The 17,989-nt window shown below is 43.7% G+C and overlaps 1 protein-coding gene across 1 annotated transcript in view; it reads right to left on the bottom strand.

Annotated features, from left to right (window-relative positions):
• Nucleotides 1-488: 488 nt before the first annotated feature.
• Nucleotides 489-17,989, bottom strand: part of ampd3a (adenosine monophosphate deaminase 3a) — a gene marked incomplete at both ends in the record, with an annotated part of 19,429 nt that continues 1,928 nt past the window's right edge. The window contains 14 exons of the mRNA XM_083650880.1: nucleotides 489-665; nucleotides 820-930; nucleotides 1,227-1,400; nucleotides 2,524-2,644; nucleotides 7,328-7,491; nucleotides 7,579-7,705; nucleotides 7,805-7,968; nucleotides 8,118-8,249; nucleotides 8,987-9,181; nucleotides 9,395-9,524; nucleotides 9,647-9,866; nucleotides 9,960-10,125; nucleotides 10,786-10,966; nucleotides 11,116-11,338. Of these exons, the coding sequence (XP_083507006.1) occupies nucleotides 489-665; nucleotides 820-930; nucleotides 1,227-1,400; nucleotides 2,524-2,644; nucleotides 7,328-7,491; nucleotides 7,579-7,705; nucleotides 7,805-7,968; nucleotides 8,118-8,249; nucleotides 8,987-9,181; nucleotides 9,395-9,524; nucleotides 9,647-9,866; nucleotides 9,960-10,125; nucleotides 10,786-10,966; nucleotides 11,116-11,338 (2,285 nt within the window). The remainder of the gene's footprint in view (nucleotides 666-819; nucleotides 931-1,226; nucleotides 1,401-2,523; nucleotides 2,645-7,327; nucleotides 7,492-7,578; nucleotides 7,706-7,804; nucleotides 7,969-8,117; nucleotides 8,250-8,986; nucleotides 9,182-9,394; nucleotides 9,525-9,646; nucleotides 9,867-9,959; nucleotides 10,126-10,785; nucleotides 10,967-11,115; nucleotides 11,339-17,989) is intronic.

Raw genomic sequence — 17,989 nt, 5'->3', positions numbered from 1 at the left:
CGCATTTTATCATTACAAAGGTAAGCACTTTCCAAATCTCATTTGAACCTCATTGAACCTATACTGTACCGTTCTGAAAACTGACTGAAACCTCTCAAAACAAGTTGGGAGAGACAGAGTTAATGTCCCAGACATTATTCATCAAGCCAATGCCGTTTGAAAAATGGAGAAATAATTGCGATGGCAAGTATATGCACCTACTCACACATTCAGGTCTGGCCATCCACAGGTTTTGTTGGAACCTTTGTGAACTAAAGTGCCATCAGTCACCCATCTACTCAGCATGTACCAAGGTGAGTGTTTACATAGCCAAGGCTCTTTATCTGTCCAAATTCCTTTGGTTCTGCTTACCAAAATGACCAGCTGAACATTGCTTTTTTTAATATTATATTGTATTTCACTGACACTTTTTTAGATATTAATGTATACGTAACTGGTGATTACTGAGAGCTTGGCATGCTTGGCCTCTGTCTGATGTGAGGCCCCTTTTACTCATGCTGGGAATTCAAAGCCTCAGACTTGACTGCATCTACTAAGAAGCTGAGTTCGTTGCACAGGGTCTCGTGTCGGTAGGCCATGCGGATCTGGGCTACATTGGTCCGGCGGATATCGTTCCCCTCAGGTCCATCTTTCAAATAGTTCACTCCCAAGAAGTGCTTCTTCTCCTGTAGGTCAAGAGTGAAAGAAGTCACCACATGGTAACACACATCTGAGATGATGGCAGGCAGAGAGATGACACTGGCTCAGTGCTGATGAAACGCTATGGAGGAAAATACTTTTTGAAGAGAAAAGAAAATGGAAGAGAAGATGTGGCTGTACCTGGTGGGACAGGCCACTTTGCAGAACACTGTTCCTGGCTATTTCACACACATCACAGGTGCTGAGCTTCCACAGCTGAGCTGCAATGGCGTACTCCTCCATCAGTGCCTCCTACAATTATGACACACACACACACAGATCAGCAAAAAAAACTTTCAGCCATTCAACCCACTGCTGAACCAAACCAAACTACACTTTACAATAAGGGTACATTAATTACCGGTTAGTTAATGCTTTATAATAATTAACTCACCCTTAATTAACAGTTAACTAATGTGTGTAGTAATCATTAATGGTGTTCATGTTAACTAAGTATTCATTTATACATTATTTAATAGTTTAGGGTTAATTAATGGTTAGGGTTAGGGTTAATGAACTCTTAATAAGCATGAACTAAGCCTGGTCACCTTGGTGTAGTGGAACTGCATGGGGTCATCGGTGGACAGGGAGACACACAGGCCCTTGTGCAGGAACTCTCGCAGAGGGTTCTTGGAGTACTCGAGGAACAGGCTGTTGTTGCTGAGTGGAGACATTGCAATGGGCACCTGGGCCAGGTAGTACAGGTACTGCAGCACAGGACTCTGAAGGCACACAAAAAATACAATATAGGGTTACAAAAAACACACATCTGACACCCAGGCAATTTCACATATTCATACACACAGAATACACACCCAGCTAGACAGTATCTCTGTTTGATGTACATGTCATCTCAGAATCACTACCTGTCTCCTTTATATGAATCCCTTTTGGGCTGTTTACCTTCTCAGCCTATTTATATTTCAGGATTGTCGTGGTGAGTTGTGCGTACCTCTCAGCTCCGACAGGCTGCAGTAGAACTCAAAAGTATCATATTGTAAAGTGCCTCTAAAATAGGGAGATTTTCAAATGTTTTCATACCACAAAGCCACAAAGAGAAATATATTATAGATTGATATATTATTATTGATACGATTATTATTGATTTTGTCCTAGTAGGTACCCCCAAATGGGAAGATTTCTGTTGTTCATTTAGTATTGGATTGTAAAACTCTCTACACATGGAGGTGTAGTAGTGGTGATTCTCTAAGTGGGATAATTACTAGTGAATCAAATGATAAATTATTCACTTTACCGGGCAGCCAAACCAGAGAGACTCCACTTAGACATACATTATTGCAACCGTGAAGGATAACTTGTCATAATCTCTGTCTCTGTCCCTGTTTCCCCTCCTGTTCTCTGGGCTCAGCTCATTCTACACACCAGGCTACAATCAAGGTCATCAGCTTATCTCCAGCTTCCTCAGTCTACTCATCAGCCCCACAGTATATAATATATACTGACAGTATATAATATATACTGTGTGACTGGCACACAGAGAAATACAGCAGAAGATTATGGGCCTACCTGCCAGCCTCATTCCAGCGACTACTCCTCAGCCCTGGGCATTGTCCCTCTCCAGCTCAGACTCAGTTCAGACATGCCTCCGCTCGACTCCTGAGTTAAGTTGTGGACCCGTGATGTAATTTGTGCATGAATGAGATCACTGGTGCACAACTTAACTCAAATCAACTCTCAATAACTGTCAAACTAAATGAATGCCTGCTAAACTGTTTACAGTGTTTGGATATGTTTGAGATCATCTGGAAAATAAATCAGCATTGTTTTCCGGTGAAGTTCTCGTTTAATAGATGCAAAATAACAGCAGATTGCATTCTACATTACCTTCTTCAAGTTGAGTCCATGTGAGATGTTGTCGGCTGTGAGAAAGGCAGAGACCAGATGAGTGATGGAGCCTGCTTCTCCGCAGTGGGGGCGGAACTGGAAGGTGCTCAGGCTGCGCTCTCTGGAGGACACATACAGTAAGGACCACAGACATAATAGCCCTGAAAAAACTCTATATAACGCAATATAATTCATGAAACAGAGGAATCCTGTTCCTCCATCCTACTGGTTTGCACTGCACATTAGTAGTATTTAAAAATAGATGGGAGCTGATGTAAGTATTGCTTGTGCTATCCTACTACTATAATTGGAGAGCCGTATGTGTCCGTCCGTCCGTGCGTATGTCCGGAGATGCAAGGCACACCGATCGCCTTCAAACTTTGCCAAAACACTTCAGGGATCTAGGATGAAACTGGCGCGGGGAAAAAACTGAAAAAAAAATGGGCCAATGGGCTACAGCAATGTCTTTGATTTTAAATAGGCATAACTTGAACACCATTGCTCCGATTGCCTCCAAACTCTGCTGAAACACTTTTCAGGGGCCTGGCATGAAACTGGTAGCCTGATATTCAGACTGAATCAACTCATTCCATCCATCATTGAACGCTATCCATCTGCCAATACCGTGATTGTCCACGTGGGCATTAACGACACCAGATGTCGGCAATCAATAAAACTCCAGGCCGACTACGAAACATTAGCCGTGACGATCGAGAGCCTCGGAAAATTGTGCATCCTCTCAGGTATCATTCCCCCCCTCCAACGTCAGAGCTACGAAACTTTCAGTCGCGTCTATGGCAGCAATCACTGGCTAAGCAATTACTGCTTGGCTTGCGGATTTGATTTTATCGATCATTTCGATACGTTCTGGAAACGGCCCCATCTGTACAAACATGACGGTCTTCATCCAAATAATAAGGGAACCACTGCTCTAGCCTTAAATATTTCTCGCCGTCTACCAAATTCTAGTCACGCTTGACAGCCAACTTCTCTGGTCCCCACTGTCCACCTCTCGCCTCCCCCTCCCCACCTGGGCACTTCCGGTCATCAAATCGGATCACCCTCCTGTACATCATTGCTCCGCGGCTCCCCCAAGCGGTCGGGAGGACGTACTACCACAACATCTGCCCATAATCAAAGCCACTCTGCCCGTTTTATCCCAGTGCTCACTACTTACAGAGGGGACTCCCACACTCGTCCCCACACTAGGTCTAACATTAATATCAATACCATCTTGGTCACCCCAGGTCACCAGTCTACCCACACCAACCTCATCACCATCACCCCTAATAACCCCCACTCAATTACATCTGTCCCTTCCCCCCACCCATCCTTCACCTTTGGACTATGGAACTGTCAATCCGCTGGAAATAAAACAGAATTCATCCATTCCCTTACCTCTCTGTTAGATATTCAGGTGCTGGCCCTCACTGAAACCTGGATTCCCCCTGAAAACACTGTCACCCCTGCTGCACTCTCAGTTGACTCTGCCTTCTCACATACACCTCGGCCGACTGGCCGTGGAGGAGGCACAGGTCTACTCATTTCACAAGACTGGAAATTCACCAAACTGACCCCACTGAACAATATCTGCTCCTTTGAATTTCATGTCATTTCAGTCTCCTTTCCAACCTGCCTATATATTATTGTAATGTATCGCCCACCTGGGCGTCAATTGAAAGAATTTATTGACGACCTAGACATTCTACTCTCTGCCATCCCCGACAACGACACCCCTCTGCTTGTCATGGGTGACATGAATATTCATATAGACAAACCCTATGCCACCGACTTCCTTTCTCTCCTGTCCTCATTCAATCTCACCCTGACCCCCACTCCTCCCACACACATAGCTGGTAACACTCTGGACCTCATCCTAACACGGAACTGCGCCAGCAGTGAATTAACTGTCACGCCACTACATCTGTCAGATCACTTTTTTATTAAATTCAACATCTCCCTACCGGCACGCCCACCCCCCTCCCCCCAGCTGGTATCTGTCCGACGGGGCCTCCGCTCACTCACTCCGTCCCAGCTTTCCAGTGCCGTCACTGCCATCATACCCCCTCACAATGTCTTCTGCTCACTCCCACTCAATGACGCCATAGCCACACTCTGTTCCTCACTTGCCTCTTCCTTTAACAATCTCTGCCCTGCAACCTCCAAACAAGCTCGCAACAACCCCCCCAGTCCATGGCTCACGGAGGCCATCCGTGCCCAAAGGGCGGGGCTTCGAGCAGCCGAGAGACACTGGCAAAAAAGCAAAGACCCCTTAGACCTCAGTAACTACCACTCTCTCCTTTCATCTTTTTCCTCCAGCATAGTCACAGCCAAGACCATCTTCTACCAGAACAAGATCCATAGCACCACGGACAGTCGAAAAATGTTCTCTGTCTTCAACTCACTCCTGAACCCCCCTCCCCCCCCGCCTACCTCCTCGATTACCTCTGACATGTTCGCCTCCTTTTTCACCAATAAAATCACAGCCATTAGCAGCCAATTCTCAGAACCTACTCAAACTCACCCATCTCTGCCAATCACCAGCCCCACACTCTCGTCATTCTCCCCCCTTACTGAAGAAGACCTATCCAAACTCATATCAAACTCCCGCCCCACGACCTGCCCACTCGACCCCATACCTTCCACCCTCCTACAGTCCATCTCCCCCACCATTACTCCTTCTGTCACCCATATTATCAATTCCTCACTCACAACTGGTGTTTTCCCTTCTGCTTTCAAGCTAGCTCACGTCATCCCCTTGCTAAAAAAACCCACCCTCAACCCCGACCTAGTCGACAACTACAGACCTGTTTCACTCCTGCCCTTCCTGTCCAAACTTCTCGAACGCGCTGTCTTCAATCAACTCTCCACTTTCCTTTCCGTCAACAACCTACACGACATACACCAATCTGGATTCAAAACAGGACACTCCACCGAAACAGCTCTACTATCAGTAACTGAATCACTTAGACTGGCGCGAGCTGCAGGTCGCTCCTCAGTTCTCCTACTACTCGACCTGTCAGCCGCTTTCGACACCGTTAACCACCAAATCCTCATCTCATCACTCACCACACTTGGAATCTCCGGAACTGCACTCAAATGGCTTTCATCATATCTCTCAGGGCGCACATTTCGAGTATCCTGGAGAGGAGAACTTTCCAAGATGCACAACCTCGCTACAGGCGTGCCCCAAGGCTCAGTCCTAGGCCCCATCCTCTTCTCAATTTACATCACTTTACTCGGTTCCATCATTCACGCCCACGGTTTTTCATATCACTGCTACGCTGACGATACACAACTGTTTCTGTCCTTCCATCCCAATGACCCCACAGTTTCATCTCGCATCTCTTCCTGTCTGTCAGATATCTCATCCTGGATGAAAGCACGTCACCTTCAACTCAATCTCTCCAAAACTGAGCTCCTGATCATCCCAGCCAACACCCCCATACCACACCAGATTAATATCAACCTTGGTTCATCACAACTCATCCCAGCTCAGTCCGCCCGTAACCTTGGAGTCATTCACGACAATCTTCTATCCTTCAAAACACACGTCGCTGCCATAGCCCGGTCATGCAGATTCACTCTATACAACATCAAGAAAATCAGACCCTATCTAACCGTACACACAGCACAGCTTCTAGTCCAGGCCCTCATTCTATCTCGCATTGATTACTGTAATTCCTTACTGGCTGGCCTTCCTGCATCCACATTCAAACCTCTCCAAATGATTCAGAACGCAGCAGCACGCATCATCTTCAACCAGCCAAACAGAACCCACGTCACACCCCTCCTCATCTCCCTCCACTGGCTCCCAGTGGCAGCCAGAATCCAGTTCAAGGCCCTAACCCTGGCATACAAAACCCTGACAAATACAGCCCCAACCTACCTAAACTCCCTCATCCAACCCTATGCCCCGTTCCGTCCACTACGTTCCGCTACTGAGAGATTCCTTTCACTTCCACCACCCAATTCACTCACCAGGCTCTTCTCCTCTGTTGTTCCCCGGTGGTGGAATGAACTACCTAACCCTGTCCGTACCGCTGACTCCCTTACTACATTCAAAAAAAGACTTAAGACTCACTTATTTCAGGTCCACTTCCGTACTGACGCACTTGCACAAATTCATCTCACAGGCACTTTTTCAATGCACTGATTGCACATCTAATAGCACTTTATATTTTACTATGTTCTAGATTATTCTGGTACTGTGCATACTGTATATTGCTTGTATTGTTTCTTTTTTATCTTTGTTGTACGTCGCTTTGGATAAAAGCGTCTGCTAAGTGAAATAAAGTAAAGTAAAGTAAAGCTCCAAACTCAACTCCGTGGAGTGGGCAGATTCGAAGGTGCACTGCTGGGGACCCGACAGAGTGGCGTGCCAAATTCCGCCATGAGTTTGGTCACACTCACACCCAAGAAATGAGCATGCGAAGCGCGTTAAATTCTAGGTAGATTAACTCTCTGAATCAGCTAGTACAGTAGTTGATTGGCTGAGCAAACACAAGCAACACACAACCACCATGGTCTGCACCCTGTATTTCACCCTGTATTTCAAGCCTGGAGCAGCTTTGGCTGCTAGATCTACAGTACATAACAAAGCTTCTTCTTTCCCGATGAATCATCAATCATGTCCTCCCATATCACAATGAGCTCTATAAAGTAAACAGCCCACTGAGGGTTGGCCCACAAAGGTCAGGTATTCGATTGTAAAACCAAAACTTGTCCACCGCAATCTCCATCAGAGGGGCACTCTCCTATAATCAAGTGTACCTTCTTGGAGCAGCTGGTAATTAACACTTACTTCCTGAGATTGTTGAGGACCATGATGTTTGCATACATATGGAAGAGGTAGTAGCTGTAGGGAGGGTTGTTATCTGCAGTCCACTGTTCTGGCTTTGGGCTCTTGTAGGAGAACATGTGATCACTGTGTTTGGACTCATCGTCGACACTGTCAAAGCCGGTCACCTGGAGAAAGACAACAGTGATCAGAATCACTTTTTTATTGTGGAAGGTGGTTTTGATATGATGATCTTAAAAAAGATATTTGCTTACATATTTGAGGAACACGTGTAGTTCCTTGTGCTTCTGTGGGTTAACTGTGGCCTCAAACAGAGGTAGGAATATGTTCTCCAGCATCTTGGCAAAATTAGGCACCAACTTCTTTGACTTGAAAATATCACTGAAACACGCAAAAACATCACATCTTAAATTCCCAGGAAATTGCAACAAAAATGTTGAAAGTTAAAGCTCTGGTTCTCCATGGAGCTGAGGAACTCACTATATTCTGGGTACTTGAATGATCCATCTCATGTTTGGAGAGTGCACTTTGTGGTGAATAAACCACTTAGACAGGCTGTCCCACTCATCTGGAGAGCGTCCATAGATGGACAGGCGTGGCTCTGCATGCTGGTACTTACTCTCCTCCAAGTCATGGGCCACTTCCTATTAAAAGTAAGAAGAGATGAGGCTCAAGATAACCTATCACTCACTCAATCTTGGCTATGGAGTTTACCATAATATGGCAGTTGCTGTTATTCTTGCATCAATTCTAATTTAAAATGTAGGCTAATGAATAGATTATGATTTTATACCTTTATAATGCGAGCGAAATACTCTCCATTAATGAGGTTGTCTGCTTTCAGGTATACTTCTCTGAGTTCACTGGCTCCCACTGGGTTATACTTGGAATTGAACTTGTCAAACCGGTGGAAGGTTTGTCTCCCCTGTAAAATGTATACAGACACAGTGGATTATTGTGACACCACTTTGGAATGTATGCTATTCATATTGAAAGGAAAATAAGGTAATTTCTGTTTCACATTACATTTAATTGTATTTCTCTACAGTATGTTGTGTAAAACAAAAAGTTTAACAAGCAAGAAAGCCATTCATAACGAGAGACAACGTTGTCAAGTATCTCACCTGAGGAATAATCATTTCAATTTAATTTCAATTTAGGAGAACTTATACTGTAGTTATTCCGTAACTATTGAGTACCTATTATACAGGGTCACTACAGGGGCGCGAGCAGTATTCTAAAGCAACGTTAATTCCCTCCTAGTTACATGTAATTACAGTGTAACTACAGGGGCATGGGCTGTATTCTAAAGCAATGTTAATTCCCTGGTACTTACAGGTAATTACATCGTAATTACAAGGTAACTAACTATTTTAAAGCAACTAACTATTCAGCAACATTGATTCCCTCCTAGTAACATGTAGCTATGGTATAATAACAGAATAGGTACATGGTAGTTACAAAAATATATGATATAAGTTCTTTATAAGTCACCCTTTATTACCCCCTTATTCCATAAATTCAGATTTTGTTACCCTGTACTTCCCCTGTAAGTTGCAGGCTGTATTCTAAAGCGTTACCGAAAAATCACAGCATTTGACTATAGGCCATGCTAAAACCAAACAACAAAATACATGTCAAAACAGTGCCATTTTCTCTTACAGCATGTACATCCAGAGAGTCCACAGTAAGGTCATAGGGGTCCATACTGAGGCTTTGGAACACCTGCTTGAGAGTCATCCTTTGCCCAGCCTTTTCCAACACAACACGGTCTGCCTCGGTCTTGTAGGTTTTCTTGATGAAGTTCAGCAGGTGCTTCTGAGACATGCAGGCAGCGGCGTGGATGTGTGTGTCCACCTGCAAGAAGAAAAGGATGTCCATGTTCATTCTGCTGGGCAAATCAAGTGTTTAAGTACACAACTAATTAGTCAATAGTGTAACTTGAGGAAGGAGTGCCAGCATGCATGTCCTAGAATCATAGTCAAATCGAAGATATACCCGTTAGTGTTTTTGCAGACCGACTCCACGGACTACTTCCAGATTCTAGATAGAGTTCAGGAAAATACTTGCCTTCCTAACATTGTAGAAATCTCTGTGAGGCACACCTTTCAGTTCCTTTAGCTCAGCCATCTCATTGAGCATCTCGTGAAGGTAGAACTTAGACCCCAAGAAGTTTAGTCGTCTGTGACAATAGGTCTTCCTGAAAAACAAAGTGGGCCTCGGTTTTCTGCAAAGTAAAGCTGCCAAGTATAATAAAGTATAGGTGGAACCAACCAGTTTTACAGAGAACAGTGAAGGTGTCCTTTTGTTATGGCGACTTACGTGGGTCCATCTGCAATCATGGCCAGCACATGGCTGAGATCTATGGCAAAGGTCTCTAAGTCTGGGTAGGGAAGGTCGCGGGGCTGGTTTTCTCTCAGAGCCTCAGCATTGTCATATACATTGATTATTCCATCCTTCATCTTCAGCTCATAGTTCAGGTTCTCTGGGATGCCCTCCATGCTGTAGGGATCCTCCCCCTCCCTCGGACATGGGCACATATCTGTAGGCCAGCAACATCGGCTTGTTATTGTCAAATAAATGAGAATGACACCATCAGTGATCATGTCATTTTTGTAGAATGTCCATTTCAAACCTGGTAGAGCTTCATCTTCCTCCTTCCATCTCACGTTCTCCGCACTGCGGAGGAACTGTGCTGTGGTTCGGCAGAATCTGTGATAGGCGAGTTTTGAATATTTCTCACGAATAAACAGAGCCCTAAGAAGGCTTTTGGCGGCCTGTTCATAGTCCTCCACTGTGATCTGAATGGGGATGCCGATGACAGACAGAAATGAATCATGACAATTGTCTTACCTGAACTATAATTTAGTAAGTATGCAAAGTCATGTGTCAAGATGCTGTAAATGTAGAAGAATAATTTTGTATGAACGATTTGTGAATATACATACAGCCATGGAGGCATTAATGTCATTCATTTCTCTGTTATATTTGAAATTGTACAGTCTGCATAATATACAGTATGACCCCACAGTCTTGGTATTGCATTCTTTTGGCAGACCATTATAATGTAGTCTTACCCAGCCACTATACCTCATCTTCATAATACTTACTAGGGAAGCACCCATATGAAAATTTTGGCCGATACCGATAACCAATATTAACATTGCTGTTTTGATATTTACCGATATCGATATGATCTGTATAAAAACAAATCTCTATGATAATCAAATGTTGTACATACTAAACACATGTAAACACTGAATTTGAAAAAGTAATGCATTTCCTGATTTCCAAAACATTTGGAAAAGCCCATAAATCATAGATTTAACACATTGTTTCCTCTCAATGTGGAAATTTTGGCTGGTACCGATAACCGATATTACCACTGCAACATCGGACCGATGGCGATATGTTAAAAAATTACTACCGATACCGATATATCGTGCATCCCTAATACTTACTCCAGCACAGTAATCTCCACTGATAGTGACCCTCTGGTATTCGGGGCAGTTTTCTGGCACAGAGGAACAGGTGGAGCTGGGGGACAGGAATGGGGTGACGGCCAACGACCGTGGCCACTCTGCATTCACCGGGATCTGCAGGGACATTGACTGCGAACGGATCATCTTTAAGCTCTTCTTCCTGAAAGATTAGCACCATTAAATGACATTTTATATAACCAATGCTATTTTTATAGACAGTGTGTCTTCTCCTTGTCTTTATCATTTGTGACATTGACCTCATTGATGACAACATCTAACTTTTGGACTGAGACCCAGAGTGGGGCGTACCTCTTGGCACTCTCCTCTGACTGCTGCTCTGCCAGCTCCTTGAGCAGCTCGTGCTCCTTGGCTTGCTGGAGGCCGATCGGGCAGTCCTCAGGCACGGTGAACATGGACAAGGCTTCCTTGTTGTCCTCCTCCTTCAGCGCTGATGCGTACACTTTCTCTCCCAGGAGTCGCATCTCTTCATCTGCTTCACTGAGGATGACCTTCGGGAACTGACGAGGCATGTCTGCAAGAATGTAGAAGCTACATTAAAGTGACATCGTTGATCTCAACATGACATTTTGATGTTTTGGTATTTTTCAGCATGGATCCTATTTTCATATCTGTTTATGTATATCTAAGTCATGTGAACAGAAATCCTTGAAATTGGTGCAGTAAGATCGCTTCAGTTGGTAGTTGCTTTTCCCACATGCCCCTACGGCACTAAACAAGCTTGTTTTTACCACTGACGGGATCAGATTATTCCATCATGACATTATTTTATAGAGATATAATTTACCTTCTGCTTGATCCAAGTCTCGCCAGAGTTTTTCTCGCTCAAGTCTCAGAGAGTTGCGTTGTTTGCTGGAAGTCAGCTGTGGTGGGGCAGAAAGCTAGGACTGGGAGCTGCCATGTTTGTTTGGGGTAGCTAACAGATAGCGTAACGCTAGCCGAAGGATTTTGTAAGTTATGGCTGAAGATGAGATGATTTCGAGAATATGGACAAGGCATTTTGAATATTTGCAATATGTACAGGAGGGTCCATGTGGGCAAAGCTACTACTACTACATAAACAGATGGAAATACGGTCCAGGTTGAAAAATACTGAAATTCTCCTTGAATCAAGTGAAGCGTTTACCTGCTCAGACCAGTGCTGTTTTGGAAACATGCACGTCGTCTGCCTTCATTACTACAAGTGCCCCGCATAAAGGTTTCACTGAGTAATGGCCATGTTGAGAGAACGACCTGCTGCACTAGATCGCCTCCCTAGATCGTTAAAGGTCCCATTTCATACTATTTTTAGCTGTTTAAAACAAGTTTCATGGGTCTTTAAAACAAGGCTATGGATTCTGTTGCAAAAGAAAACTCAAATCCAGCCTCTGTGGGACTTTATCCACTCTGTCTCTCCCCTAATTAATTATGCAGTGTTTTGAAGGGGACGGGGCCTAAGATGAGATGATCTGTTACTTAGGATACTGTAGATCCATCTTTAGTGCAGTTGATTGTTTTCAGGAAATGTTTCCATTCTACACAGCTATTCTGTGTATTTTTAAACCCCTGTTCTCTCCCCTCTGTACCTGGCTAAAGGCTAGTAGGCTACTCTGAGCTCCAGCTGGAACTCATGGACAATTTTGGCCTCTTTTGGAACTGCAGACAATTTTGTAAAAGAAGCGGTCTTCACCAGCCTATTTCTAATGAATGTAATATCAGTTTAGAGGAGGCACAGACTGTTGGAATGGACTCAGTCTCTAGCCCTTTTCAAATCCCTGTCTGTGTTTCATGAAGATGTGTTCAGCATGAGCTCCTTGGACAGACCTTTATCTGCTCTCATCAAACCTACAACAGCCGAATTCACATGTGGCGTCACACAACCTACCAGAGGAAATAAGGGCAGCTAACTATCTTCTTTTAGGAGGTCTCAGCTGACTAGTCTTTGTAAAATTGCATTTAACTGTTAATTTTAGCAGTCATTTAGAGTTTCAATCTGGTTGTTCTGTTTTATATATATATTTTTTCACTTGATTTACTTTTTCAGTTCCATGTCCTATTTTCTGTGTCCTTCTGTATTTGTGGTAGGTTATATTATCCTTTATTATCCCTGTGGGGAAATTCATCCTCTGCATCCTGCATCCTCCCACTACTAGTAGGAACCTTCCTAGAACTAGGAGCAGTGGGCCGCCGCAGTGCAGCGCCCGGGGACCAACTCCATTTCGATTGCCAGTGCCTTGGTCAGGAGCACACTGACAGGAGTATGACTGTAACCTAACATACATGTCTTGGTGCGAGGAAACCGGAGAACCCGGAGGAAACCCACACGAACACGGGGAGAACATGGAAACTCCACACAGAAAGGGACGGACCGGGGTTCGAACCCGGGACCTTCTGTAGGCGTTTAGCACATCACCACTATAAACTGTAGAATATTCATATGTGTACCAACCTGATAGTTGTTCCCTGGGCCCCACTTAGCGAGGCCTATCCTAAATCAGGAGGTGTTTGAGTGAACTAAAAAGTCTTTGTTGATATCATAATTATGGAACAATCAGCACTGGAGCAGCAGAGAAAGGTCCTGCTGCACGGTGTCATCAATGATTGACTGATGCCAATTTTCCACTCTGCCGAGGTCCTTCCAGGAAGCCTATCTTTCTAGAAAGGCAACACTAGCCTGACAACAGCTGTGCCGATCAAACTCCACTCAACCACAGGCACAGAATGACAAATGATAAGGCTCTCCATAAAGGTGTATTGATCTGGAAATGCTTCGTGAATTATTGACGAAAGCCCCCGAAATAAATTCTCTGCAATAAATACTGTTCTCTTCTCCTTTCTCACACAGATCTCTCTCTCTCTTTCTCTCTCTCTCTCTCTCTCACACACACACACACACACACACACACACACACACACACACACTTGTGTGAATCTTGAGGTCAAACGTTTATTGGACAATTTTTCATCGTCCAATATTCCACGATATTCAACGATTCATCGTAATAGGTGCGTGAGGACAATTATCCGGTGTTGAAAAGCGTGTTCACTGATGTTATTCACTACGGCCCACTACACTATGGTGTCTGCTTGGAGAAGCTTTTCACTGTCAGCTCTACATAGAGCCGACCTTGCAGGTCACGCACTTGTTCAACCCAGAGCCGTTTTCTCTCAACGGTTGTGTTTTATTGTTTGGTTCTTTGTAAAGTGCTTTGAAAATGCTTTGTCATGAAGAGCTGGAGAAATAGACCTGACTTGACTGTGGAGCGCATTGCTTTCACACACGCTGTGGACCTGACAGCCCTGTTTGTTCTCCAGCCCAATAAGCGCGGTTGCACGTAAAAATTTTACTTTTGCGTAGTATGCATAAGTTTTGTAAGTATAAAACTGTGGTGCGCAATGAGGTGATACTGGGTTGTGTTTTCACGCAAACATCAGTCTACCTTTCTGGACCACGCTGAGTTCGATAACAGCTTTCACATAAACAGACATTCGGCGTAACAGTCTCAGATATGAGGGGAAAAAACCTTAAAATGATTGTGAACAATGCCATGAAATTGCTAGCCTGACATTGCGACGTTTTGAACAGGAAGTCGTGACACAATGGGTCAAGTGGGCGGGGCTACATAAGGTGAATAGAGTGCAGAATTCTACGAATGTTACTACTGACCATTCATCAAAAACACAGCTCCCCCTGGTGGTGACAGACTGCTGCAGGGCCAGAAAGTTAATTTCAGTTTACTTGTCGCAAGAACAGGTAGACAGTATATAAAATGCCCTTACTTGTCGAGTGAAGGCCTCACCCTAACCTAACCTTAGCCTATCTTAAATGGTTAGCGTCGAACGGTCCTTACCAATTATCATGACAGCCAAAGTCAAGCTAGGAAGACTGTAAACGCTACAGACATTTTTGGTTTGTGTACATGTATATGGATGGTATATATGTTATACACTCAGTATCAATTTTCACCAACTTTATCAAAAACTCACCAGAGTCACCACAATGTTATAAAAAAAGATTATGTGAACCAATTATCCCATATTTGTTGAAAAAGTCAGTGTCACAGTTACAGTAGGCTCCTAAATGATAGTTGTTTAATAGGCTATAGATATTAACTGACATGAATTCAAAATTAATGAGTACTACTTTTACATTTCATTCAGTGCCATATAAGTCGATGATTGTACCGTAGGCAATTACTTGAAAAAAAATTGTGAATGAAATCCAATCATATTTTTCTTCCTACAAATCATAAATTCAGAATCACATCAGCCTTAAAAATCCATAATCAGTTGATCTGTTGAATGAGCTTCTGTCACCGACACATGCTGTCTTCCTAGTGTATCTCAGACTCCTTTCTGATAACCATTTGCCTTGAACTATAGCTGATACGCCATCAGCCAATAATAAACTATCATTTGATTGGAAAGGGTTTCCTCCACAGCCACAGAGTGCCTATTGTCCCCTATCACATTTGTATGCATCATCAGCTCTCCTCTTACCTTCAGAGCTGCTGCTCATAGCCATGTCTCTCGGGGGGCTGTCTTCTCAAACAAACTCAGAGGGAATCTCTGTTGGACTCAATGAAGCACTGAAGACTCTCCTCTCTCTCTCTCTCTCTCTCTCTCTCTCTCTCTCTCTCTCTCTCTGTCTCCTCTCTCTCTCTCTCTCTCTCTCTCTCTCTCCTCTCTCTCTCTCTCCCTCTCTCTCTCTCATATGCATGGATCTGGGTCAGACCTGGGTCAGGTCTGAGCCTATGGTGGTACACAACCAGCGTTTTGCTTTCCTGACTGTCCCCCTCTCTCTATTTTAAGGAGCCAGTGTCATCATGTTGACAGAGCCACTAATCCTGGGAATATGTCAAAAATGGCTGTCAACAAAGAGAGGGCCTTCAGAACCCACTGCTTATAGTTTTCCCCCTGACCAGCTGGTCTCTCTCTCTCTCTCTCTCTCTCTCTCTCTCTCTCTCTCTCTTTCTCTCTCTCTCCCTCTCCGCCTCTCTCTCTCTCTCTCTCAATTCAATTTCAATTTCAAATAGCTTTATTGGCATGAAAAGACAGTGCTTATATTGTCAAAGCAAATGCACATATTAACAGTACAACAATAAGGAAATTATAATAATAAATGAATGTACAGTCGAGGATGTATAATGTACAAACAGTCAAAATTTACAGTCAAAGATATATGTACATATAAACTTCCCAAAAAATGGGGCATTCTGATTTACATTTTTTACAGTTGTTCAACAGGTAAACAAACAGTAATTGTCAAATAGAAAATAAAATAAAATAAAAATAAAAATAAAATAAAATAAGTAAAATAAATAAAATAAGAATAAGAGTAAAAATGAAATGAAATAAAAATAAAATAAAATAAAATAAAATAAAATAAAATAAAATAAAATAAAAATAAAAATAAAATGAGCTGGTGTTTTCACTCTCTCTCTCTCTCAACCTTTCTGCCTCTCTCTCTCTCCCTCTCTGCCTCTCTCTCACTCGGGGGCAGAGAGGAGTCACAAGCTGGTAGTTAATTCAGATGTCCTTTTTTCAATGAGTGAGTCCTCAGCTATTCAGCTGTGATCATTATTAGAAACATCTCCCCGGGCAGGCACAGGCTGAGAATAATGCTGCCATTTGGTCATTTATCAGACTGTTCACATTATTCTGTTCCTTGATTGCCACTATAGTGATCTAAACATATAACCTGGGCTCTGACCAGGGTTTAGGTCAGGGGTTCCCAACCTTTTTTGGCTCTTGACGTCGGAAAATATATAGGGACCTGCGTCATTCAAATTCCGGTACACCATCGATAATGTCATCAGTGACATCGTCAGTGATGTCACATAGTATGCTTCTTTCCCCCCCGCCGAATTCTGACTTTAATCTGAGAATTCTGACTTTAATCTCAAAACTCTGACTTTATTCTCAGAATCCTGATTTAAAGTTATAATCTCAAAGATTTTCATCTAAAAAATAATAATTAAGAGTCACTCACAATGTTGATTGAGGCTATGGTCCATTGATGGAAGCCTTTGCAGTATATAGTGACATTATGTGACATTAGTAATGTCACATAATGTAACACTGTTTGGATGTCACCTGCAGTTACCACTCATCGCCATAGGTGTCACCCAAGAGAACAAAGCTGAAATCTAGAGATTTCACTTTAAACTCAGAACTAAAACATAAGTAAAAATAAAAATAAAATCGCAAGTGACCCTAATCATCTTCGGTAGTATTAAATTGGGTCTGGTGTATTGTATTATGATTATTATTTCCGACATTTCAGGCGACCCTGAGAATGTCCCTAAGGTTGGGAACCACTGGGTTAGGTGAATGTATGTCTGAAAAGTCATAATCCCACTGTGGTGCCCTGGCAACATGGCACTCTGCACAGTGGTGCCCTGGCAACATGGCACTCTGCACTCTGGTGCCCTGGCAACATGGCACTCTGCACTGTGGTGCCCTGGCAGCATGGCACTCTGCACTGTGGTGCCCTGGCAGCATGGCACTCTGCACTGTGGTGCCCTGGCAACATGGCACTCTGCACTGTGGTGCCCTGGCAGCATGGCACTCTGCACTGTGGTGCCCTGGCAACATGGCACTCTGCACATGAATAATTATGAGGCATTGGACTACATACTGTAGGCCTACAACAATTGGATGGACATGCAGAGGCTTGGTGAAATTTGTCTTCCGTATTTGACCCATCCTGGGAAACATACCCCCTGCAGTGTCAACAGCATCCCGTACGGGACTCGAACCCAAGACCTTCTTGCAGTGAGGCGAGCATGCGCCACCGTGCCCCTATACGCTATCACTTCACCCAGAGCATTGATCCCATCTCCCCATAGACAGAGCGGTGTAATGGGGTGCTGCTAAGTATAGACGGTTTCAATTCGACAACATAAACATCCTAAATTTCCCCCAGCTTACTTCCTGTTGCAATGTTTTCTAGTACAATAACTGACAGGACATATAGGTTCCAAACTGTTCCCTATAGCAACACAATTCCATGAAAACAGTCTATATGACTTTGTGCATCTCCTGAAGAAAATGTGATTGATTGTTGAGCAGTGATGCTGCTACATTATACTGTAGATGCAGTCACTCTCCACACTGTGCCAGCCTCAGCTAGGAGCTCTCTGTTCCTCCAGATACCCCTCCCCTTCCCGCTCCGCCTCATTCT

This window comes from Poromitra crassiceps (assembly GCF_964638095.1).
Source record: "Poromitra crassiceps genome assembly, chromosome: 14".
Taxonomy (NCBI): domain Eukaryota; kingdom Metazoa; phylum Chordata; class Actinopteri; order Beryciformes; family Melamphaidae; genus Poromitra; species Poromitra crassiceps.
The sequence above is the reverse complement of the archived record's forward strand: the minus strand, read 5'-3'. Positions and strand labels throughout refer to the sequence as shown.